Raw genomic sequence first — 26,386 nt, forward strand, 5'->3', positions numbered from 1 at the left:
GGCGATACAGGGTGAAGTAAGTAAGTGAATATTATGGAACAGGATGTATAAATAGAGAAAATTTTCTTCACTGTCCACCAAAATAACGGTTCAAGGGGATGGCCAACAGGCCAGTGGCAAAGGGTGGAGGTAGGCTGTTAAGATCCGCCATAAATAGTACACACTAAACTTTGTCAGTCATACGCATTTGTTTTCATTGAACTAAAACTTCAATTTACAGATGGTGATGGTTAGTTTTTACCATAAAAGATAATACTCAGTCAAAAAATACTCATCTATCAATAAAATATCCATAATTACGTATGATTTAATGACATAATAATGACATTGACAAATATTTTGTATCTATTATAGTTTGGTTTAGGCAGGGCTTAATGAATTAAAAAAAATAATCAACAAAATGTGCAACATGTATTTATAATTCAATGAAAACAAATAAGTATGAATGAAAAAGTGTGCACAATTTTGTCGGATCGCCCAAAATATACCAAAACTGTTATGGTTTGATTTAGGCAGGGTTTAGTTGATTTTTAAAAACTAACCAACACCATCTGTAAATTGCAGTCTTAGTTCAATGAAAACCAAATACGTATGACTTACAAAGTTTAATGTGCACTATTTATTTCGGATCTTAACAACCTACCTCCACCCTTCGCCACTGCAACAGGCAATCCATCATAAATACTACTACAAACCAGAGTCTAGAAATATGGCGCCAGCCACCGATTCGAAAAGGTCTCCCAGCGCCTTGGGGACCTCTACATCCTCGGCCTGTTCGCACTCGTCTTCCTGCATGAGGCAGTATTCCTCGCTGATGGAATGGCCATTGGACTCTTGGATCCTCACAAAGCGGGCAAGGACCTCGTTCAGGCCGGGCGACAGGTGACGGAAGTATCTGAAAATGATAGTTAATCGTACTGTTTTAAAGTCTCAAATGCAAATCTGCCCGTAGGAGACCTGATGTTCGGCACACACAACGTACTGATTTAAGATTTTAAATAAGATTTGGGGGCGGTCCTGTTCTTCAAACTATTGTTTTCCATACTTTTTTATTATAAGTCTGAACTGAATGACTATAGGCGCCTAGCTATGCAAGATTTCAGAATGTGACATTCTTCATTGAAAATACGTAATATGAAAAAGCCTCGGAATTATCATCATCATCAGCCTGAATCTATCCACTGCTGGATGAAGGCCTCTCCAAGCTGATTCCATTTCTCTCAGTCCTGTGTGTTGCGTTGCCACGTACTTCCGCAGAACATTATCATTTCATCGATCCAGCGGCCTCTAGGTCTACCTAGCGGACGTTTTGTACCTTGGATACCACTGGATGACTAAATTTGTCCAACCATTGTCCCATCTTCGGGCTATGTGTCCAGCCCATTTCCATTTGAGGTTGGAGCATGTGCGATTCGAACACTCACATTTTTCTTGCCGGGTGAGTGCTCTACACACTGAGCTCTCAGATCAACGGCCTCTCATACGGATTCACTTCAATACATTTACAACTATTAACAAAAATTGTCACAACTATAATCTGAAGTAATGCTGAGGCCATCTATGAATCATGTTTAGTAATACATGGATAGTCGCCATTTGTTGGTGGTCAGTATTGGACTGGATCCACAAGGAACGCACTCCTGCAAATAGCTCAGTGGTTCGGCAACAAAAGACATGTGATCAAATTTCACAAGACAAGATGTTTTCACATATATATGTTTCTCTTGAGTAAATCCACTACAATGTTAATTCAATCGAAATCTAGGCCGCTTGACATTCGTTACACTGTGGTATACTGACTTGTGCATGCCGTGGCGGACAGCCAATGAAGCGAAGATTGTGTTGTTGACCAGAGCCGATCTGAGGTCAGTCAGGGCGCCGGGAGAATGTCTTCGAGGGTCCTCGTACAGCTGCCTGGTGATGAGGTAGTCTGCGGAACCAAAAAAACAGTAAATAATGTAAAGCAGTGGTATTTAAAGTGAATGATAAGATGTCTTAAAGGCCCATGAGACTTTATTATATATTATATTTAGCGGCCGTCCAGGACGCCGGAATCCAGTTGGCTTGAAGAATAGGCAAGACAGGTTGAGGTTCTTTTTTGGTAACCACAGCACGTGGCCGAGCAACGTCGCCTCTTCACTCTCAGCGTAGTGAGAGGCTCCTTGGTTCGTTCTCTTATCTCCTCATTACTCCTGTCATACCACTGCACACCCAGTATCCGTCGCAAACAGCCGTTTTCGAAGCTCAGTATACGGTTGCTCTGAGCCTTCGTACAGTGCCATGATTCGCAACCGTAAAGCAGCACCGTCAGAATGCAAGTGTCGAATAGGCGGCATTTGGATTTGACAGAGTCCTAGACATTACGCTTCGGGTTGAATGTTGCTCCATCCATTCCCATTCGGATAAAGAGCTCTCTTTGCAAAATGTCATCTCCCGTGATGTGTACCCCCAGGTGTTTGAAGCTGTCGACGCTCTCGATGTTTTGCCCGTTGGTAATCAGCGGGAAATCTAGATCAGGACAGGTGATATTTCACAAAGCATTGATTTAGTTCGCTACGCGAGACGAATTATCATGCAGCCTGTCGATTCTCTCTTGAATGCCTTCAATTGGGTTGTCGAATTTCCAGTCGTAAAAAAATAATGCTTTGGTTGGTGTTGCCATTAGCTTCAACGGTCCACGATAGGAAGGTGACTGCAAGTTGGTCACCAACCTTCGGTAGAAGACAGCACCAAAGGAAGAGGATCTTTTCATACAGACCAGTTACATGTTTGAATTCTATTTATATATGTAAAATAGAAATACAGTACACTCTCAGTAATCCGCCTATCGATTATCCGACACCTACTATAATCCGCCGTTATTTTTACTAGTTGAAAACACAAAATCAAGCTCTATAATTCGCCGGTATTCGATTGTCAAATTCAGTAGTCCGTCGGGTACAAGTATACGACGCAGATGAGACAGGTTTATTTTGGAAACTTCTCCTTCGTAAAACGTACGTTCATCGCGAAGAAAGTAATGTACCAGGGAGGAAAGTGCCCAAGGACCGCATCACAATTATGCCGTGCTCCAATGCAACCGGGACACACAAACTGAAGCTTTTGGTCAAAGGGAAAGCCAGGAATCCTAAGCCATTCAAGAATATCTGCCTCACTGAACAACTGGTTGTGTCAAGTGATTTACTGTTTAATAAACTTAGTTTTACCATATTTTGTATGTATGCACTATTACCAAATACTCAGTCTCGAATACCGCACCAGGCATTTAACATTAATATCAAAACACCTCCCCAACTAAAAGGTTGCACAGCCCTACCTCACAAACATTATCTTTCAAAACGACGATGCGAATCTCGGGTATCCACGGGCAAAAAGGGCGAATACCTAAGCCCAGCTACTAGGAAATGGTAACTTGCCGAGAGACAAACAAAAATTTACCGTAATTTTTGTTTCATCCCTTTGCCCCTCCCTCTTGTCTCATCACCGATAGATCCGTCGTAGATAATTGCGGGCAGTACAAATTCTCCCGGGAGAGTGGTAGGTGTCCAGGACCACGTGCTCGGCGTGGCTTGGCCACGCTTGTCTCAATATGATAAGTTAGTGAATCTCTTTCCCCGTTATTGTGTTATTAATAATCCCTATAACCACCTCAAAACCACGCGTCGCGTCCCCGACAAAACGTTTTCGCGCCCGTTTGGCCAATGTGTTCAAACACGTACTCCCACATAGTGCTCCCACATAGTGACTGTGCCATAGCTAAATCTAAGACTCCTTTAAGTGTAATTAATAATGTAACCCAACCAATGTCTGGAAAGTTAATGTAATTAAACGTTCCTGCGCAGGGAAATTGTCAAATCAAAGACGTGTTTTATCTTGAATTATATGCCCTGATGTCCACACAACCCTCAATCAAGGTGATACTCGTGAAGAACGCTGCCAGCATACATGTGAGTTCTCCACCCTTTTCTTCTCGGTATCATTCTGTCGCCCATGCGTGAGGCGAACGAAGTCAATGCGACTTCGGGAACCACGACCCTGAGATACTCAAGTGTGTGACATCAAACCTATAGTTTTGTGAATTTTAAAAATAAAAATAAATTCTCTGGCGCCCTATTAAAAAAAAAAAACCCTAAACAAAAATATATTTCGCCCACGCTACCGTTAAAACAAAGTGAAAATTACGAGACAAACCCAGTAACAACAAATTCGCGCGTAAACCAAACAAGATAAAAATCAAAACCAGGGGCGTTCAACCTAATACACAGTGTTTAAAAAAAAAATTATTGCGAGCCGCCAAAAATTAAAACGACGTTAATGTCCATGATGAGAAATCAGTGCAACGAAACCCGAAAATGCCACGAACGTGGGTTCTCACAGAACGGACGTTCCTACGATGCTGCAGCCACCCCGTCTACTGGCAGCTGCCGGGGACCACCGACACCGGAGGTCCTGGAAAAGTCCAGGGTATAACCTGCCTGTCAAGGTCGCCCCCCTCTGCCCGACGACCCCTAGCACGAGAACTCAGCCCTGTCTTCGCATCCCCGCGTCAATCTTGCGACGGCGTCGCCGGACCCGAGCACACGTCCAAATTGCACCTCCCGCCGAACGACACCTGATCTCCGCAACCCTCCGCCTACCCCTGAATAGGCAACCCAGCCCCGACCACTGCAGCAGTCCGAAGAAGCCGATCATGTGACGACACCCTACCGAAACCGGCAACCCCTCCAGAACCGTTGGCACTTGCTGAGGGTATCTCGCAAGACGAACTAGAGACCTCGACGACATCACCCCATAACCACGAAACGTGCCCCATGAAAACCCTATCAATGTGTTACCGACGTGAACCATTCAAAACCCCGCGATTTATTAGTAAGATTTTCTTTGTTTCATCAATACACACCCCATGCATTTTACTGGACCCTGTCCGATACCTGATGCGAAATTAGAGACAAAAGAAGGGGGAGCGTTTATTACCAAATACTCAGTCTCGAATACCGCACCAGGCATTTAACATTAATATCAAAACACCTCCCCAACTAAAAGGTTGCACAGCCCTACCTCACAAACATTATCTTTCAAAACGACGATGCGAATCTCGGGTATCCACGGGCAAAAAGGGCGAATACCTAAGCCCAGCTACTAGGAAATGGTAACTTGCCGAGAGACAAACAAAAATTTACCGTAATTTTTGTTTCATCCCTTTGCCCCTCCCTCTTGTCTCATCACCGATAGATCCGTCGTAGATAATTGCGGGCAGTACAAATTCTCCCGGGAGAGTGGTAGGTGTCCAGGACCACGTGCTCGGCGTGGCTTGGCCACGCTTGTCTCAATATGATAAGTTAGTGAATCTCTTTCCCCGTTATTGTGTTATTAATAATCCCTATAACCACCTCAAAACCACGCGTCGCGTCCCCGACAAAACGTTTTCGCGCCCGTTTGGCCAATGTGTTCAAACACGTGCTCCCACATAGTGCTCCCACATAGTGACTGTGCCATAGCTAAATCTAAGACTCCTTTAAGTGTAATTAATAATGTAACCCAACCAATGTCTGGAAAGTTAATGTAATTAAACGTCCCTGCGCAGGGAAATTGTCAAATCAAAGACGTGTTTTATCTTGAATTATATGCCCTGATGTCCACACAACCCTCAATCAAGGTGATACTCGTGAAGAACGCTGCCAGCATACATGTGAGTTCTCCACCCTTTTCTTCTCGGTATCAGCACTTATAATCCGCCGCTTTCACTAATCGGACACTTGTCTGGATTTTGGGGTGGCGGATTACTGAGAGAGTAATGTAGGTATATCATGTTGCAAAAACTGCTCTAAGGTCATTTTTTTTAAACACACGTCACTTGTATTTGATCTTCGTTGGAAGATACCGAGAGATCACTCACCCAAGACGGCGTCTCCTAAGAACTCCAGCCTCTGATAGCAGTCGGTGAGTCGGTTGGGGCTGTACGATGCGTGCGTCATGGCCTGCAGCAGATAGCATCGGTCGCGGAACCGGTAACACAGCGTCTCTTCCAGACCTTCGTATCCTGAGGTTACAACGAAACAATTGTAATAAGCTTCTAGCCAGAAAAGTGATCACAAAATGTGTCATGGAAATATGTTAATATGTATATTATAATCTAACCTAACCTAACCACGTTGTCAATTTAATGATGTCTTTATCAATGTCTGCGTTGACATCCTATGTCAGTAGGACAGTGCCGAGGGGTGGAGATCTGTTAAGATGCTGTTAAGATCCAACAGAAATAGTGCACACTAAACTTTGTCTGTCATACTTATTTGATTTCGTTGAATTAAGAATGAAAATTACAGATGGTGCTGGTTAGTTTTTAAAAATTCATTAAGCCCTGCCTAAACCAAACGATAATAGATAAAAAATATTCTTTTATCTATAAAATATCTAAAACTCACCAATACCATCTGCAAATTGTAGTTTTAGTTCAATGAAAACAAATATGTATGACTGACAAAGTTTAGTGTGTATTATTTGTCGCATCTTAACAGCCTATCTTCACCATTTGTCACTCGGGTACGATGATCATGCCTTGCTTACGGGCGGCAAATTATAAAGGGTAGAGAGTGAAAGAACAGATACGACTATTACAACGTTTGAAAGCAGCGGCGGTTTAAGAATGCTAATGGACACCAGGTTTTCTCAGGTCAAGCTGTCATCCAATTCCTGTCGTATACACCCAGTGGATGTGGGAGACCGGTTTGGGTTGAAGAAAAGGTAGGTTACGACTCTTTTGATGCATCCGTATCAGATGTCAGTCAGGTCCGATGTTACATCTTCACCTCGAATATGATGAGAGGCTGCATGGTTCACATTATTAGATTCTCAATTCTGATAATATACCACGCAACTCTTGTGGTCAGTGAAATATGTTACGATGACTTGCCTGACAGCATCTGCGTGAGCTCCCCTTCAGGATCCGGCACGAACCTCAAAAGCGGCGACGGAGGCGGGAGAAGTTCTCCGTACACTACCTACAGATTTAAATAACAAAGAAGTCAATTAATAGAACTCCGTTATATTATAAAAGATTGTCATTTTTGCGATATTATCAATGCGATGATGCCCAGTTAAAATCATTATTTAAATATGCTATATTAAACAGTGGCGAGGGGTGGAGGTAGGCTGTTAATCAGTCAATCAAATCAAATTGATTTATTTTACATATAATGAACATAACAAATTATAAATTCAAAGCGTTCACGACATGACATAAAATTATTAATAATTTTTAAAAATAAGTATATATATATAAGTATGCAGGGCTTTTTTTTAAAAAAAAAAAAAGGTGCCGGAACTCACTTCATGTCAAGCTTTTTACTAAATAAAATTATATTCAAATGTCACTTAAATGAAATTTAAAGGAGCTATGCCACGAAGCGAACAAAAAAAGGTTGATTTTTACGATAATTTTTTATTTTAGTCAAAACAAAGCTACAGAAACAATAAAATACATACATTATATTTGAAATATATTGTACAAATAAGACTAAATAAGACTAACTTTAAAATATAATTGTAAATACATATGTAATGTATTTATTTATGAACTTGAATAAAAGTTTAGAGTGATTTCCAAAGTTTTTTCCAATTCTCGTCTGATACATCATCTCGATTCCTTTTCTTAGTGTTAGAGTCTAAGGCCGAATGTCTTCCTTTAAGTAACCACCTATCAACATATTTTGAAGGATCGAAAAGTGTCAAGGGTGGTCCCACGAGTTTGATGAACAAGAGTGCCGAAACTGTTTTAGTGTTTAACGAAGCTCTTGTTGGGGTAATAATAAGATTCATTTGCGAAAACCCCCGTTCACATTCACTTGAAGAAATGGGAATAGAATTCAGAGCATATACCAAACGCAAGAGTTTTTCAGAATATGTCTTTTCGAGAATGTATTCGCGAAATCCACGAATCATTTCTCGTTCATCTAGTTGTAGCCTGATCGAAATGTTTCTAATTTCCATCTCTCCAAATGTCAACCGATTATCAATGTCTTCAGGCCAATATTTTTGGTCAAGTACGCGAGCCCAAAGTGCAAACTCAACATCTTTATTATCTAGCAGCCTTTTTTCAATTGACGTTTTCAACGTGGAATAAAATATTTTCGGATCAATAGGAGGATCATTTTTAGAAACTTTTTCGTGAAGTAAAACTCCACGAAAATGCAGATTGCTTATAGCAGCTGCAGCACATTTATAATAGGGTCCAAAATTCTGTTTTCTTTCTTCAAAAACTTGAACGAGTTCATTTATTTTTCGATTTGCAATGTAAAGGTTCACATTGCGATTTTGTAGGTCCAAACTAAGTTCCGACAATTCTTGGAGAGCGTCGCACATCAATGCTAGATCCAATAAAAATGCTGTTGATGTTATTTTGTTCTTTAAGCCACTGTAAGTACACTTGTCATTTTTATCTCTTGTAGGGTCATTCATCGCTTCTTCAAAATGACGCACAAGGGATTCATAATTATTCCACACAGCCGAAACTGAACGAAAACTAGATGCCACCCATCGGGTACTTAAAACTCTTCCGATTTTCAGTACCTCAACGCCTAGTGATTCTGCACATAAATGCAACTCTCTATTATTTTTCGGCGACGCGTGGTATAAAACATAAAGTTTATCAATAAATGATTTGAATCTATTGATCCCTGAAATTTTTTTTACAACATCACTTACTGATAATTCTAATCTGTGATTAGTACAATGCCAAACTATAATTGAAGGAAATTTTTCTGTCAGCAATTTTTTCACTCCATTTTTAGAACCTAACATCACAGCAGCGCCGTCGCATGCAACCGAAACTAAATATTTTTTTAAATATTCTTCTGTCATCCCATATAAATCAAGAGATTGGAGTAATGATTCAAATATTCATTTTGCCGTTACGTCTTTAAGTTCAATCAAATCCAAAAACAAATTAATTGGTGAATTCATTCCAACACTTTCGACACAGCATCGAACATACACAATGAGGGTGGTTTCTTGGCTTATGGTGGTAGACTCATCAATTATCAAAGAAATTATATTTTTCGATTGAACAATTTCTTTGAAAACATTTTTTCTCATTTCATCACATATATGATTTACAATGTTAACACATGCGTTAGTGGAATGGAGAATATGACCCATTTCGATCCCATTTAGTTCTTGGAGATTAATTTCACTTTCAAACATATTGAATGATTGATTTTCCTTAGCTACTTTATATGCAGTTCGAAAAATGTTTGCTGTTATTACTTTTTCGCGAGATAACGATTTTAAAAAAGTATTTTCAATCTGCTTTTTTTTGGCTTCAGAAATGATTTTTAACGCTGCTTTGTGTGCAATAGATCCTCTGTGATCGAAAATTTTTTTTCGAAGTGACCCCAATTGTAGCTTCCTCTCTTTCCCAGAATACGTGATTTCATTATTGGCCCATTCTTTGGATATTTTCATTCCCATTGTCGTTTCAGTTCCAAGAGTTCCAACGTTTCTGCAAATTGTGCAGCCAAGTTTCATTTTGTGTACGTTCAACCATTCGTTTTTTGAGCAAAAATCGTTTTTTTGATCTAATGACCAGCAGTCTGGCCAATCGTTTTGAGTTCGACCTTGATCCCCGAGATCAGCTAGAGATGATTCAGGAACATCTACATGTACCGATATTTCCATATCTTCTGTCATCGTTTCTGTTTTGAGCTTTTTATTTGCGGAATCGGCGCCGCTGCCGGTGGTTGAGAAGTAACAGGAAATTTTTTTCATATTTAAACTTGGGGTTGCACTAAATAATATATAAAATAGTTGCACAACACGTAATCGTAACACAAACTGACTAAACAAACGTAAATAACAATATACGCAGATGCTGCCATGCGATAAACGTCAAACTGTCAAAATCATAATACGCAGCATACGTATGAAGCTAGTTACATACGCATGTTTGCTATTTAAACTATACGGTTAGTTCACTAACACTAACACACCAACATTCAAAATGGCTTCCACCTGTACCTTATTTTATCATTTTAACGAATTATTATTGTAATTACTTAAGCGCAAATATTTTTTCGTTTAATTGATTTTGAAATAAAACCGTGAAAAAAGGTGCCGGAACGCCGTTCCACCGCGTTAAATGGAAAAAAAAGCCCTGTAAGTATGTATATATATAAGTATATATATAAAGTAAAATAAGTATAATTTGTAAGAATAAGTAATAAAATAAGAAATAAAATAAGAAAATAAATAAAATAAGTAACAAAATAAAAGTAGATGGAAGCACACAGAGTGAACTTTGATAGACCCTATCTTAAAAACTTATAAAACAACGTCCACCTAAATTCACCCTCACGTAAGTGGAATATATCAATATCCGAAGCGATTTCATTAAACATGATTACTGCCCTCCCAATTGGCATTACTAATGGCAGGTTAGTTCTGCACCGTGGGAGAACAAACAACGGATGCCCCCGATTCCTAAGGTAATTATCAGAGACACACAAGCCAACACCACCAAGAATGGCAGAGTTCACATTTACGATTAAGATTATTAAGATTCGACATGGTGCACACTAAACTTTGTAAGTATTTGTATTTGTTTTCATTGAACTAACAATATAAATTGCAAATGGTGACTGGTGAATTTTAAAAACTAACGTGCACTATCAATACATTGTAGTTTAGTTCAACGAAAACAAATACGTTTCACTGATAAAGTTTAGTGTGCACTATTTAAGTTGAATCTTAACAGCCTACCTCCACCCTTCGCCACTGGCCTGTTGGCCATATTAAATATACAAAAAAAAACAATTTAATTTTGGCTGTGACATATATCAAATTTAATGAAATCTCTGGATTATTCAAGCCTGCTTGACATGTTCAAAATGGTAATGACGTCATAAAGAATATCCACACGTAACAGTTTGCCGCAAAACTATTGACTAAAACAATTTACAGGTGACAAAATACGCACGTAGTTCCACAAGTATAAGTTGTCCGATAAGTGAGGGCGCCACATGCTAATATTTGACATATCACTCAATACTTTTTATACTGTGGTAAGCTTAGTTCTAATTTCGAACATCGGACAATTTATGATGGTATATATTCTATAGTTGTTTATAATACTGAAACTGAAGGTAAAATAAAAATCACCGCTGACAGCTAATAATAGGAGAAGTACTTGCCTGCACCCAATCTCCTTTTTCATTTTGGTAAGGTTTTAGACTTCCCGGCACTCTGCCCTCCCAACCGGTCCCGTCTTCGTTTTCCGCCTCCTCGAAATCGCTTTCGCCCTCTTCTATCACGTCACCCTCCGCTTCCTGGCAGTCATTTAGTTTATTGACGCCATCCAAAATGTTTGCCAAGTCGTCGTCTTGCCTATCGTCATCGTCGTAAGGGTATTCGGTTGCCGTGTCTCCGTCGTCATCGATTGGACCTTCTATATCTTCCATAACCACACCTAAGCTCTTTCCAATTGAATTATTTTGTCCGAATTGACAGGTTTTATCTGTTGAGTTCTGGTCCGTTTTCGACATCATCGCTTTAATAAACGGGTGATCTTTGTCCAAAATCATTTCTTCCTTAGGCAGGACCCTGATTCCAAGCCACGCCATGAATAAAAGAGCTCCTCGTGGTCCACATTCTATCAAATAGGCCCCGATTAAAGCTTCTACACAATCGGCTACTGATTTATCTGCAAAAATAATGGGACGATTGTATTAATTAGAAAATATTGTTCTTATAAATTATGTAACTAACATTGATCAATCAGTTTACATCAATGTAACATAATGATGGGGCTGAAGCAAAGGGTTCACATTAACATAAGGATTCGGAAACCGGGCGCATGACCTGCGCTTGAAATGGACTAGAATTTTGTGAATATGTGAAATTCTAGATACTACAGCTCCGTTTAAGAGCATACTTCAATGAAACGCCAGATAATTTTTAACTATAGGTGCGACGAAATTTTGGACTCGCTGGTAATCGAAATCGAGAGAAAGTCGAGCTGTGAACACGTCAAATTGTTTCGTGATGGCGACAGGGGTATTAATTCTTAAATCGTGTAAAGATGACTAAAAAACGATACCCATTTACTTGAAAAAGAAAACATGTCAACGAATATATTATTATTGTTACTAATAGAACAATAAACAGAACATTAAATGGACGCATGTTGAATTTTTATGACAAATTATGTTTTGTTCTGCAGGCGTCGTTTGCATAATCTTCGCGACGCGTAGTCACGATCGTTTTAGAGCGTGCCCCAGCTGAGGTATAGCCTTAATGAGAAACTTGACATGTCGTACACACTTATTTCTACAAACAATAATAACATTTTGTGTTGTTTTGGTGTTATCTTAATACGACATAGATTTCAAATTAATGAAAGTTTTGTACCATAGGATTTGGTTTAGTATTCCAGGAATTGCTCTCCGCCATATTCACCTTTTGTATGATATTCGTAAAATTTGTAAAAAAATAGTAAAATAATGACGCCTCGCATGAGTGAACAAACAAACCATACACTGCATATGTGCAGCAGATAATGGATAATATTCATTGAAATATATTTTCATTCATAAAAACATTCATTGTACCTAATATTTTCCATTTTAAAAAATTCATTGTAACATTTTTATTCATAAATACATTCAGTGCTAACTATTTTCATTCATAAACAAAATTCATTGTTTATAATTTTATTCCTAAAAATATTCATTCATAAAAAAAAAAAAATCATTAATATAAATTCATTCATATTATTTTCATTGGTCAAAAATTAGATAATTTCATTCATAAAAAAAAATTATTGTTTATAATATCATTCATGAAAAAAACCTTCATAAATATTTTCATTCATAAAAATCCATTCATAAATTCATTGAAAATAATTTCATTCTTTTAAAAAGTTCATTAGTTTTTCATTGTAAATATTTTCATTCGAAAAAAAAAAACAAAACATTCATAAATATTTTCATTCATAAAATCCATTTGTAAATTCATTTAAAAAAAATTCATTATTTTCATTGATAAAAACATTCATTGATAAATATTTTCATTCTGTAAAATTCATTGGTAATAATTTCATTCAAAAAAAATTCATTGAATAATATTTTCTCTCATAAAAAAATCATTGTAACATGTTTTCATTCATAATAAGATGATTGTTACACCTATATTTTCATTGATAATATTTTATTATAATCAATACATAGTTATATATTTTTCATTCGTAAAAACATTCATTGGTTAATATTTTCAACCATAAAAACAACTTTCATATTACGAGACAAACTGACGACCGCCAGCTGGCTCAGCTAGTATTATTAATTCTGTTGATTATAACTAATACATTGTTACCAATATCCCATTATCAAACAATACAAATATATTATTCATTGATGTTTATGTATTTATTTTTTCTAGCCAATTACCGTAGGGTCGAAAAGGTTCGTAGACTTTGAAAAGTCCAAAATTTGAATGCAAAAATGTGCGAGCCTTTCCTTTTACAGCACCTTTATCTGGAGAACTCCGGATGATTGACTAATTCTGTCCTATAAGTATAAAGCATTCGGCGCCAACATCCATTTCGAAGACATCCGTTGCTTTCCGCTCCTTTCCCTGTGCATATATAAAGCCTCATGACACGGTGTGGAATTAATAAATATATTAACCAGTTCTGTGCCTTGAGCCAGATATCTCGCTCTATGAGGTGATCGACAGGCAGCACATACAAATTTCCTCAAACTAAAATTACTAGCTACTGTCGTATATATACATAATCGGGATGGAGATGAACATAAGAGGGAAGACCAAAGGGATAACGACACAAACGTACGGTACCTGGAATACTGTGCTGCGTGATTAAATTGTACGGCACAAAACATGGCACTCCTTCCAGCGCCACTGCATCGTCATCGTCAGCACCTTCCGGTCCATCATCACTGTCGATTTCTTCCGCAGAACAAGTGCAAGCCAATATCGGAACTGATTTCTCCAAGTTCTCTCCCGCATTCACACCGAATTTGGATTTGACGATTGATTTCTTTTCAAAAGTCACCGTCTTTGCTGCGTCACCAATATTTTCAATTTTTTCTTGCAAAATTGTTTGTTTTTTTGAACAATTTTCTTTCTCTAATGGGTCGGCCATTTTTTCTCCGATTTTCAATTTTTTGACATTGACGCACTGGATTTCTTTTGCCCTACAAATTTCACTGTTTAAATCTGTTATTTTATCTTTATTGTTACAATTTTCTTCACTTTCAACTTCTTTTAAATCTTTAGTTTCACAAATTTCTTCCTTAACTGTATTTAAAATCATTTGCTTTTTATTTGAATTCCTATTTACACCATGTATCGGACAAGATTCGTCCGAAATATTACGAGTTTCAGCCGAATTCTTGTGACTTTGAGCGGCAACTTCCAACGCCTTCGAATGCTGCTCTGCAATTCTTTCCTTGACCAGCCGCTCCACCTCTTCTTTGGATAGATTCTTTAAAGACGGCATATCAGCAACGTTCCACCTGGTCGATGGAACCTACAAATGGACAATTTTAAGATATCTTCGTTTTCAAAAGTCTATGTTATTATAATATGAAAGTAATGCTGAAACTGTATATCGACTGACATCGCTGACTGAGCCTTGTTTTAACTGGGTATTTATAAAACAACATCTACTTCTCTTGAGAGGAATATATCTCCCTGAAGCGATTTGGTTGAACAAATTTAATGTCCTACCAATTGGCATAATCCAAATACCCTATGTTCGATACTTGCATTCTGAGAGTGCTGCTTTACGGTAGTAAGTCATGGCACCTTACTGTATTCTGTGCTTTGAGAATAGATGCTTGCGGATGATACCGGACGTGCGAAGGTATAACTTTGAGTGTAATGGAGGAAATAAAAATTTGCAACTCTCTTGTCACTTTGAAATCTCAAAGGCCCACTATATTCAGGCCATGGCACGAAACTTTGAATTTATATTGTAATAATATAAACATAGTATCACGATTAGCGTGAAGTTAAATAGTTTTGCCAGAAAATGTGACTTAGACAGAGCAGTGCCGAGCGAGAGAAAACGATGCAATAGGCTTCATATTATAAGAGCAGTCAGTCGGTAACAATATTTAAATATATTCTATGTACTTCGTGCGCAGTAGAATAAATTGCAATCAGCGCAATTTAAAAGTTGTTCCACTATAGTTATTGTTTATTTTTTGGATTTAATATAGTAATCTGTTTGTAGAAAATGATGATGGTTTTGTATTGAAAGAAAATGGTAATATCGCACCGTGAGTGTAAAACCAAGGCATCTGCAAAAGACATATTTTGGATATATTAGGGTTCGAAATCTTCGTTTTGTTAGGAGAAATAGAGTTTCTAAAAAAAACCATAATATTTGGTTTTTATCTACATTATATTGCATGTGTTTTCAGTTACTTCACTTTTACATTATCAAGTTCACGACTTTTGCAGTTGTTTTGCATTTAATCTCGAAATTGAAAAATTTGCAGATGCCTTGGTTTTACACTCCCGGTGCGATATGTTAATTATATGAACGTAATATGCAATCGAAATTATCATTTCTGTGAACAGGTTGTCGCATTGCATTCGAAGTTACATAATAACTAGCACTACCATCGCAATTTAGTGCCTCGGCCTAACTTTAGACAGCTTTGTGAAGACTCATCAGAGTTTCAGCCTGACCTGAATAAATGCCAGCCACATACGAGTCTACGAGCTACGGGATTCCTAAAGACAGGCAAGAAAGATGGATTCTTGGAGATACAGCGTATTGTCCACATGATCTAACTAAGAAGCGGACATGAACAGAGAATTGGCATCACCAATGACAGGTTAGCTCTGCCCAAATCTTGTACATGGTATCCCTATAGGTACAAGTTACAATCAAAACTTTATTCTACAAGAGCGATACACATACATATTGAACAAAATTGATAAGATTAGATAAGATCTCTAGAAGTATCAACCCTATCAACACAGATTACAAATACGTGTTCTCTTGGTGTCATAATGGATAATAAGATGAATTTTAACGCCCATATCAACGAAACTATCAATAAAGCATTAAAATTACTAGGCGAATTTCTAAACCATTCAGATCACCCGATGTAGTAAAGGTACTTTATTTCTCATATGTTCGATCTATAGTTGAGTTCGCCTCTGTCGTGTGGAATCCACAGAACGCTACATAAATAAACCATCTCGAAGGAGTACAAAACCAATTTCTTAAGCACGAAAATTTTAAAACCTACTGTTATGATTTATATAATGACAGAAACGACGAAGCTAATTCTATTTTGACCACTGCATCTTTCATAGTACCATCTTTGGAAAGTCGACGATATCTTTCTGATCAGTATTTTCTTTACTTAATTATCAATGGTTTTGTTGACCCGCCAAACCTACTCGAAAGGGTGGGTTTCCACTGTCCATCAAGATTTACGCGAAACCAAGCTTTGGACCATGTTAGTCGTAATGATTTAAATTATACACAAAACTCCTTTATTCGGCGCTCTTTTTTAAATTACAATATGTCTTTCTCCACCGTTGATCCTTTCAATAATACATATGTTTCCTTTGAACGCGCTATCTCCAAAATTTTGTATAATGGATTTAACCAAATTTAAAATGTATGTATATATATTATATAATATAACTTATTTTTGTCTATAATTATTCCTCATTTTTCGTATGTAATTTCGTTATATTTATGCTCTTCTTACTTTTTCACTTTTTATTCTTGTTAGGCTAAACTATATTATATTTTATACATGGAAACTTTGTTGGTTGCAATATAGTTTCACTATTAGTATTTAAACATATTTTTGTATTCAAAATGTAACTGTTTGTTTCTTTAATAAATAAAATAAAAAAATAAAAGATTAAATACCTTGGTATCGATGAGAGCCCTCTCTAGGTGCGCGGGCACCCTGTGGCACGGCGGAAGCCAGTTATCGTGAGGCTCAAACTTGCACGCGACCATCCGACACCCGAGAGACTTGCGCCTTCCCAGCCGGTACAGGTTCAAATTAGACACCTACGGAGCAATATAATAACAGTTTAAAATTGGCAAATTCACAATAAACTATCTTTAGTAAGAATGATCTTCTTCTTAGGCCAAATCCCACGGCGGATTTGGCCTGCCCCACAAGCGCCGTACTCTCAGTTTACAGGCTTTACCACTTTACCTTCTTTTTCACTCTATTCACTCCATCTCATTCATTGCCTCCCTATGGGTTACTCCTGTTGGGGTGCTCGGCCGGTCAGGATCTTTGGGTGCCCTGTCATCAGACATTCTTTCAATGTGACCTGCCCATCGCAGTTTTTGTACCTTACAACGGTTTAGTGTTCCGTTAAGATGTCCAGTTATAAATTTTAGACATCGTTAAAAGAGCGCCATTACTCGAACATAGGCATGGTGTCGTATGAAAATTTGTCATTGTTTCGACGCAATCACTTTAAGGAGAAATTCACCTATCCCCTCCCCAACATAGCTGACGCATACGCCGGTCTTGCTGCATGTGACGTATTTCAATTCGATTTTTTCATCACATTATCCACGAGCTAAGATGTTTGAAAGAAGAATCATTTCACCTGTTTACTCCTGAGATGCGACAGCTTCCCCTCATGGATATTCTGGTAGGTACAGTACAGATACGTGGTGATGGCGTACTTGAGGAAACTATCACCGATTGTCTCCAACCGTTCCAGGTTTATGCCGTCGTTGGCATTCGACATCGTGAGAGCCTGGAAGGTAAACAGAACTGTACGATTAATCTGACCTAACTTAAAAGTTTCCGCGTTTCTTGGACATTTCCTAATGGGTGAGAATCACAACCAATCAGACACGTGCAACTCAAACATATAACAAAAAAAAAGATATTGTTTGCGAACATTTTCACACACGGTTATACATTAGAGTTGCGCACGCCGCTCAACGCTGTCCACCCAGGCTGTACACTAAGAGTTTTCTAACATAATCTAAAGTTGCTGTCTTAAAAATTGATTTAGCCTATGTCAGTGGCGAGGGGTGGAGGTAGGCTGTTAAAATCTGACATAAATATGTTTACAGTTTTTAATTAATACACTTTACTTTTTCAGTCATACTTACTTGTTTTCATTGAACTAAGAATACATGTTGAATATGGCGGTGGTTAGATTTTAAAAATCAATTAAACCCTGCCTCAACCAAAACATAATAGTTTAGGTATGCTAAAGGCGATCCGACACAAAAATAGGACACGTTTTTTCAGTCATACTTATTTGTTTTTGAATACCTATTACATACATATTTAAGAATAGGTACCTTTTATAGATGGTGTTGGTTGTTTTTTAAAATTCAATTAAACCTTGCGTAAACCAAGCCATAATAGATAATAGTCAAAAAATACATTTGACTGACAAAGTTTGGTGTGCACTATTTATGACGGATCTTAACATCCTACCTCCACCCTTCGCTACTGGGGTATAATAAATCTCAAAGAAATAGAGAAATTAGAGCTGAAAGAGCGGAAGTCACATTTTTATCATTTTTGAGTTTAGTATGCAGATTTAAATGTGTATTCACCGTTCTCTTGATGCTGAGAATTTGGGAGTCCAATGTCACATGGTTTTCAAAATACTTACTTCTAAAACGACGATAGTCCAATTATTATAATATAGAGCTGAAAGAGTGGATGTCCAAATGAAGTCATTTTGCTTTAAGCTAGTTCAGTGGTTTTTAACCTGGGTTCGATCGAACCCCAGGGGTTCGGTGAGTCAGTCTCAGGGGTTCAGCGGAGGTCAAGACACGCACCCGATTCATATGATTAGTGATGACACGCCCCGCTTGGCCTCCAAAACTGGCAGAAGTATTAAAAATTGTAGTGGTGTGCGTGAACTATGTGCGAAATAGTGCTCTGAGGCACTGCATCTGTAAAGAAATGGGTTCTGAATTCGAGGTACTTCTGTACCATTCTAACGCTCGGTGGTTATCCCGGGGACAGGTGCTGAATCGTGTTTTTGCCGTGCGTGTGGAATTAGCCCTGTTTTTGCAAGAGCACCAACATTGTCATGCAGATTGCTGGACAATGCAACACAGAGATGTTGATGCACGGTTCATTTTGTGCACCAATAAAATATATACCTATGTTTTGAATTTGAAAAAAAATCATATTTTATTTTTCCAATTAAGAAGGGTTCGGTGAATGCGCATATGAAACTGGTGGGGGTCAGTACCTCCAACAAGGTTAAGAACCACTGAGCTAGTTAGTCCAAGTTTTAGTCCGAACGCGGGTGAGTATTTTAACAAGATTAGATTAACTATGTTAAAACTGCTATCCTGCAAAATATTGAATATGTGACTTCCAGACTTTCAGCTCTAAGGTACAGATATTACAATACTTGCAGCTTATATGAAAATATTGATGTCTCACCTGCAATATGATACTGGGACTCGGCCCAGGATGGTTTCTCAAATCCGGCTGATGGTCAAAACTGAACGAGAATCCAGAAGTCTTCGCTTCACCGGCACCGTTCAACGCGACCTGTCTTCTACCGGTTTCCCCCGAATCGTCGGACACTATTCCACTGTCTTCCTTCATTTCTTCACTTTTAACACACATCTTCTTTACATCATTTTTTAAACTTTCCAAATTTTTACATGTTTTAACATGTTCAAAATTTTTTTCATCTAAATCTTTCATAGCGAAAAAGTTATATCGCCTCCACTGATCCGCCGGCAAACTCTCTTTGATTTGATTCAAAATTCTTCTCTTGTTCACTTCGATATCTTCCAAATTGACAAACCCGTTTTTCATCAGTCCGAAACTATCGAAATCGTCAAATTCACTCGGACATCTTTCATACGGAAACATCTCTCGGAACAAATCGATCAATTCTTTTTTACTCATAGCCTTTTCGAAGACATCCGGAATCGGATTCGCTTTATCTTCATCGGCCTCAATTCGATTCACCAAGTCGTCTTCGTGAACCGATTCATTGTGCGACTCCTTTTGAACGCAGCTCTCGTAAACGTGAACTAAATTATTCGGAAACAGATGCTTAAAACCTGAAATTTTTTTAGCAGCCGGTATTCCTAATAACGTTTTAACGCGTTTTAAATCTTCAACGGAAATTTCCGAACATTTCTGCGTATTAATTTTACGAATAAACCGTAATATACTGGCATATTTTTCATTACCGCAGACAGATGTTACTTTGTTCCTTACGAGTGTTTTAACAAAATCTTTTTTTATATCCGCTGAGACGTTACGCGATTTAAAAGCACGTATTTCTGTTAACTTTTGACGTTTTTTCGACACGTCAGAATACACGCATATTTTTCTTTTCATCGTGCCTTCCATTTCAACGGTTTCTAACATTAAATCGCAATTTCTTGGACGAATCAAATCCTCATTATCACTACTGTCTGACGTTTCATCAGTGTTTTTTAACCTTTTATATTTAACAACTCGGATCTTGTCCATTTTTGTCCGAATTCGAGGTTTTTTGACAAATTTTTTACACCGTCCAGCTGTATTTGAAATTTTTTCCTTAACCCCCGTGGGACATTTCGTCGATTCCGTATTCAAATTCGCAGTCAAATCAGCAAGCCTCATTGATTCCAAGCTTTTTTCTTGACCAATCAGGACTCCGTTCTCGACAATGTCTATCTCATTGGTTGCAATCGCTCGTCTGAATCTCTCAATGTGCTAAAAAACAAAGATATAGTTTAATTAATTACGCCAACATCTATAGTGAAATCCAGATTATAAGTTTATGAAGGGACTGGCAAACACAAACCTTGGATCTCTTGTAATTCAACATAATGATATTACAGAAGAAATCAACAAGAGAATCATGTCTGCAAATAAATGCTACTTTGGCCTGTTAAGACATTTTAAGTCCCGAATACTATCTCGCCGAACTAAAAGCACTTATTTACAAGACACTTGTAAAGCCAGTGCTCACCTACGCATCGGAAACCTCGACATTAACTCTACGAAATGAACGAGCCCTGAACATCTTTGAAAGAAAAATTCTCCGCCGTATATATGGAACGATCAGGGAAGGCACCAATTGGAGGAGAAGATTTATAATGCTGAGCTCTATGGGCTGTACGAAGATTGCAGCGCAGTTCAATCAATTGGGAGACTGCGATGGCTAGGTCATGTGCACCGTATGAATGACAATGAACCGGCAAAGAGAGTGATGTCCAGCAATCCAATAGGAAGTAGAAGAAGAGAGAGGCCAAAGATTCGCTGGTTGGATGGAGCTGCCAGTGACTGCCATATTCTGGGGGTACCGAATTGGAAAGCGGCCACACTGGATAGGGACAGGTGGAGGGAGCTGTTGGAGGAGGCCAAGACCCACACCGGGTTGTCGCGCCCCTGATGATGATGGCAAACACGAAATTGGTACCTAGTTTAAAAAAAAAATATTTATATCGATGTGTTCTTTCACCTTTTCGAGAATGTTTGTGCAAAGACGTAAACAAAAAAGAAAACAACAAACTTATACAATCGTGTTATGTAACCTTGGCCTTTGAGCACTGTAGATATTGATACCAGATGAAGGTCTCCCACAGGAGACCACCTCAAAGGGCGGACCGAACCATCATCTTTCCCAAAACACCACAGCCTATGTCCACTCTTCGTGGTTCTCGCAACCCTCGGTCGAGCGGAGCCCGCCTCAAAAAAATCCGAAATTCAAATTCGTCTACGCTCCCGCCAAAACACAGACGCGGTCTACCAAAAACGGCCGCTTGAAACAGCGCCGTCGGTAAAACAGGGAGGTTCGCGACCGACACGACAAACAGGACGCCGCGAATCTGTCAGTTGGATGGACGCGAAAAGCTCTCTCTCGCCTCGGACCCCGAACAAGAAGCATCTCCAGATTCTCCAGCCAAGCCGCAAGCCCCGATCCTCTCTATCGCATTGGACGCCGAACAGCAAGCATCGCCTCGGACGCGGAGCAACAAGCATCTGCAGCCCAGCCAGCATCTGCAATTCTCCAGCCAATAAGACCGCGTCGGCGCCAAGCAAGCATCAAGCATCCCAAGCCACAAGATCTCAAGCTAACAGCCAGCGACGCCGCGTCTGCAGCCCGCCAAACCGACATTACCATCGCCATGACCAACCCACCGCCAACGACTACCCTGCATAGCGATATAATAAACTGCCAGTAACAACCTCAACGTGCGTTTCTCTCAATTCCACCCCGCTTCTGGCCTGCTAGTGAAACGGCCTACACCATTCTCCTCGACGGAGAAAGGCCGATATCAATATGACGTCTATAACTAGAGCGCACGTCTGCAAGGCTATTCTAACATATCACTTAACTCCAAAAGCAATAAAAAAGGTGATACAAGTGTTATCACATTAAATTTATCACTTTGTCTATTCAGGCATCTTTGGCAGTGATTTAAATACAATTTTTGACAGTCAGACGAATCGTTTTGCATTGAAGATTCATTTGTAGTAAACATCACAAGGCTCCTTGCATCAGTGTTATATACGTAAAACTAGTTTATATACAACGAACCATCGTTCCTTAAATAATGTTAAAATAACCTCAGATGTTGCTAGCTATAAACAATAGTTTATAACTGCCACGTTTCAATGCGCCAACATACAGGATATTATTAACTTTTTAAATTAAAAATATTCATAAGAATCATACCTCCTTAGTGTGATCGTCTTCATTTCCATTGCAGCCGTAAAAGAACTTCTTGAAGGCCTCCACGTATTCTTCCTGGTCGCGGTTCCCCTCATCGTAGTCCAGTTGAATCTGCTGATGATGGAAGGGGGTGGACTTCTCCGAGGAAGTCGGGAGAACATCAATGGCTTCCGCTTCGTTGCCGGATTTGAACTCGATTCTGATACCGCCTGGAATAACAGAGAAATTTTAAATTAAATTGGAAACCTTTCTCTAAGGAACATAACTTTTTTTCATTATGAATTTCGACTTCAAGTGTTCGGAGTTTCCAAGAAAATATAAAGTATTCGACTTACGACCATTCGGAACAATGACGAAGAAAAAAAATCCGTTTTCCCAAGTTTTTGTCACCCTGCGTGCGCTGCTGACGTAAATAACATGTATCGATCGATTACGTCATCTATTTTTGTTTAACAGTGCAATAAGTCACCCTTTGCGAGCGCTTGTTGACGGTGGTTTTTCACAATCTTCGAAGGTACGCTACTTCATACAGCAAGCACATGCCTGTCGTAAGTCGAGAACTCACTGTATAACGCTTTCATTCTGACGGCGCTGCTTTAGGTTACATCTAAATTGTACGTATTACACTGAACCGTGAGTTGTCGTAACAGAAAGAGATGGCCATATAGCATTGAGATCAAAAAATGATGTGTTGTTCCAATTCTGTCAGACATTATTTTGATATTAATTAGTATCAAATATCTGATAATAATGCTGTTATTATTATCCGATAGTTTATAGGTACAACATGATAACAGTGGTGAAGGGTGGAGGTAGGCTGTTGACATTTGGCATAAATACAAATGGCAGATGGTGCTGGTTAGTTTTTAAAATTCAATTAAACCATAATGTTATATGGTCAAAAACACATAATTAGAATGATAAAAAAAATAAAGCAGTCACTAACCTCTTTCGGAAACCATTTCCTGGTGGTCACCGGTGTCTTCATCATCATCATCGTCACTATCCATCCCTGAAGAATTGCTTCCGTCATCCGATAGATCAAAATCGCTGCAAACAAACACATGAATATACAATGTACTTCTTTTTTTATCGTGATTATGTGTGATATCGTATTACGTGGCGTGATTCGCTCGATCATTTGCTACCCGGAATAGTTTGGTGGAGGACTGAACTCGTATCGATCACAGACAAATGTGGCATCTTCCTCTGCTATGTTTACCATTCATCTTTTCTCGGACAATGAGTCGGGCCTCTAACAGTGTGGTCGATGTACTGTAGTTTACCGTAGAATCTCTTGGTCCTCTCCCATTTGTTTGAGAATGTAAACATGTTATGTCACCCGAAAAGCCCAAGGAATTTTGAGGATATGTCTATACAGTTACATCTTGAAAGCCTCAGTGACATCTACTGGTTTATCGTCCGTACATCCATAAAAGGATTCAGAGAACACAATGTACATACAGTAGAACGTCGATATAACGGACTAATACGGGTGAAGGAAAGTCTATTAAAGCCAAAAACCCGTTATATAAAAACATGATAATGAAACGTGAAAATGATAGTTATATTAACTCTTTTACTCCCAGCTGATTTAGCCTAGCATATGCGAAAACTCCCAAGCGTTTTTTGACAACAAATCGTCGATTTAGTTTTTTTTAAATAACTAATTCTACACATGTTTTAAAAATTTGAAACTTTTTTTGTGTGTTCTCAATGGTGTATAAAGCAATAATAAGTAATAATATTAATAGTTTACATCAATAAAACAAAAGAAAAAAATAATGTATCAATATTTATTTAGAAATGAACGGATAAAACTATGTTTGAACAACAAAACAAGTGTGACAACATTTTTTTATTTATAATTGATATATCAAATTTTATAATATAATCTATCCTTATGTAGTAACAGAAAAAAAAATAAACATATTATTATTTCTCTATGAAATAGAATTTTTATAAAGTAATCAAAAAAAATCGTATAGTGTCAAGGTATTCAAGAATATTATTCAATTCACGAAATCGCAAGAGAATTCGATACAGTATCGACGACTAACTGATATGGAATGAAGTAATTTCAAAAAATAAGTCTCAAAGCACTAAATCATTTTTAATAATATTTATATTCATGTATTTTTTCACCATCTTACTAAAAATACAGTGGCATCCATTGTTAGTTCAAAAATTACAAAATTCATTTTGTAATGTGATATATGAATCCTAAAACAACTAAAAGAAATATCAGAATTTAAAATGTGTCATAAAAATAATGTTTTATTATTTTTATGACCCTCTTTGGTCTCAAGTTCGACAGCAGAGCAATTATGACTTGTGAGTTATTAGGGTATGGCATAATTATAAACAATGCCGACACTAAAATAAATGTTACTCACCACCCAACACACAGTGAATATAATGCTTCGTCTACATGAACGAAATATGACGGGAAAAAATTTGGAATAAATCGTAAATTTGGTTCCTAACTTTCGGCCGATGGATCGGCCCAGATGGAGTTTTCGCATAGGTATGGTGGGCCGAAATATCGGCCCCGTGGGAGTAAAAGGGTTAATTATCTACACACACCCATTGTGGAGTGACATTAATGTTCAATGTCAACGCGCCTGCTTTCAGTACTTAATCCTGCTTTGACAAAAAGAATCAAATTTTGGTTGCTGTTTTTCTATAATCACCTCTCTAAAATTACAAAAATGCATGTTGACTTTCGCTATCTGACAAAAATTCAATAAATGTTATTAGATTATCATGCGCAGAATATTGTTTACAAGTCGGTGATACTTGGATTTAAACATGAAGCATAACATTAAGAATATGTATTTAACAATCCTCACATTTGACCGGATATTTCGTCCATTGAATCGCTTGGTTTATGCAGGGTTTAAATTCAATTAAACGCTGCGTAAACCAAGTGCCGGGTCTTGTAGTAATAACTCTACTAGTTTGACCTGTGTAAGTTTGATTGCAATAAAAGCCATAGGAACTTGTGATGAAATAATTCGGGAATACCTGGAGACGTAAGATGCGTCACTGTCAGCCACCGAATACTTCCTCTGATTGTTTTGCCGAGCGGAGTGCTTCGGCGAATTATCAGTACCTCCAGACAGACTCCAATCAACGCCACCTGTTGAATATTAACCGTTTTAATGCTGGGAAAATCTAGCAACATACCTACGTGATTAAAATATTGTAGAAAAAATATTTATGTCATTAGGGTATACCGTCTTTTCTAGATATATATATATGACATAATGATAATCTAAAACAGGCATGTATAACACGTTGATTGCGGGATAGATTTTTGTCAATCTCACTGTACACCATTGGCGAAGGGTGGAAGTAGACTGTTAAGATCCACCATAAATAGTGCACATTAGACTTTTTCAGTCATAAGTATTTGTTTTCATTGAAATAAGACTACAATTTACAGATGATGTTGGTTAGTTTTTAAAATTCAATTAAACCCTGCAAAAACTAAGCCATAATAGATAATAGTCAAAATATACTCGTCTACCTATAAAATATCTAAAGATATGCAATTAAATCATACATAACTTTGAATATTTTATAGATAGAACTATTTTAGTTTGGTTTAGGCAGGGCTTAATGAATTTAAAAAAATGAACCAACAATATTATGTGTAATATGTATTTTTAATCCAACGAAAAAAAATAAGTATGAA

At 38.0% G+C, this 26,386-nt stretch overlaps 1 protein-coding gene across 1 annotated transcript in view; it reads right to left on the minus strand.

The window, feature by feature from the left end:
- Positions 1-26,386, minus strand: part of Dcr-1 (Endoribonuclease Dcr-1) — a 71,107-nt gene that overhangs the window by 4,914 nt on the left and 39,807 nt on the right. The window contains exons 25-36 of the mRNA XM_085940614.1: positions 25,714-25,828; positions 23,633-23,736; positions 22,690-22,895; positions 19,443-20,720; positions 17,623-17,775; positions 16,919-17,065; positions 13,849-14,542; positions 11,187-11,695; positions 6,914-7,001; positions 5,897-6,040; positions 1,801-1,930; positions 696-895 (exon numbers count right to left, since the gene is read on the minus strand). Coding sequence (XP_085796740.1) covers positions 696-895; positions 1,801-1,930; positions 5,897-6,040; positions 6,914-7,001; positions 11,187-11,695; positions 13,849-14,542; positions 16,919-17,065; positions 17,623-17,775; positions 19,443-20,720; positions 22,690-22,895; positions 23,633-23,736; positions 25,714-25,828 — 3,768 coding nt within the window. The remainder of the gene's footprint in view (positions 1-695; positions 896-1,800; positions 1,931-5,896; positions 6,041-6,913; positions 7,002-11,186; positions 11,696-13,848; positions 14,543-16,918; positions 17,066-17,622; positions 17,776-19,442; positions 20,721-22,689; positions 22,896-23,632; positions 23,737-25,713; positions 25,829-26,386) is intronic.

The sequence above is a fragment of the Rhyacophila brunnea genome, unplaced genomic scaffold, assembly GCF_057557595.1.
Source record: "Rhyacophila brunnea isolate RB1 unplaced genomic scaffold, BYU_Rbru_1.0 scaffold_13, whole genome shotgun sequence".
In the NCBI taxonomy this organism is placed as follows: domain Eukaryota; kingdom Metazoa; phylum Arthropoda; class Insecta; order Trichoptera; family Rhyacophilidae; genus Rhyacophila; species Rhyacophila brunnea.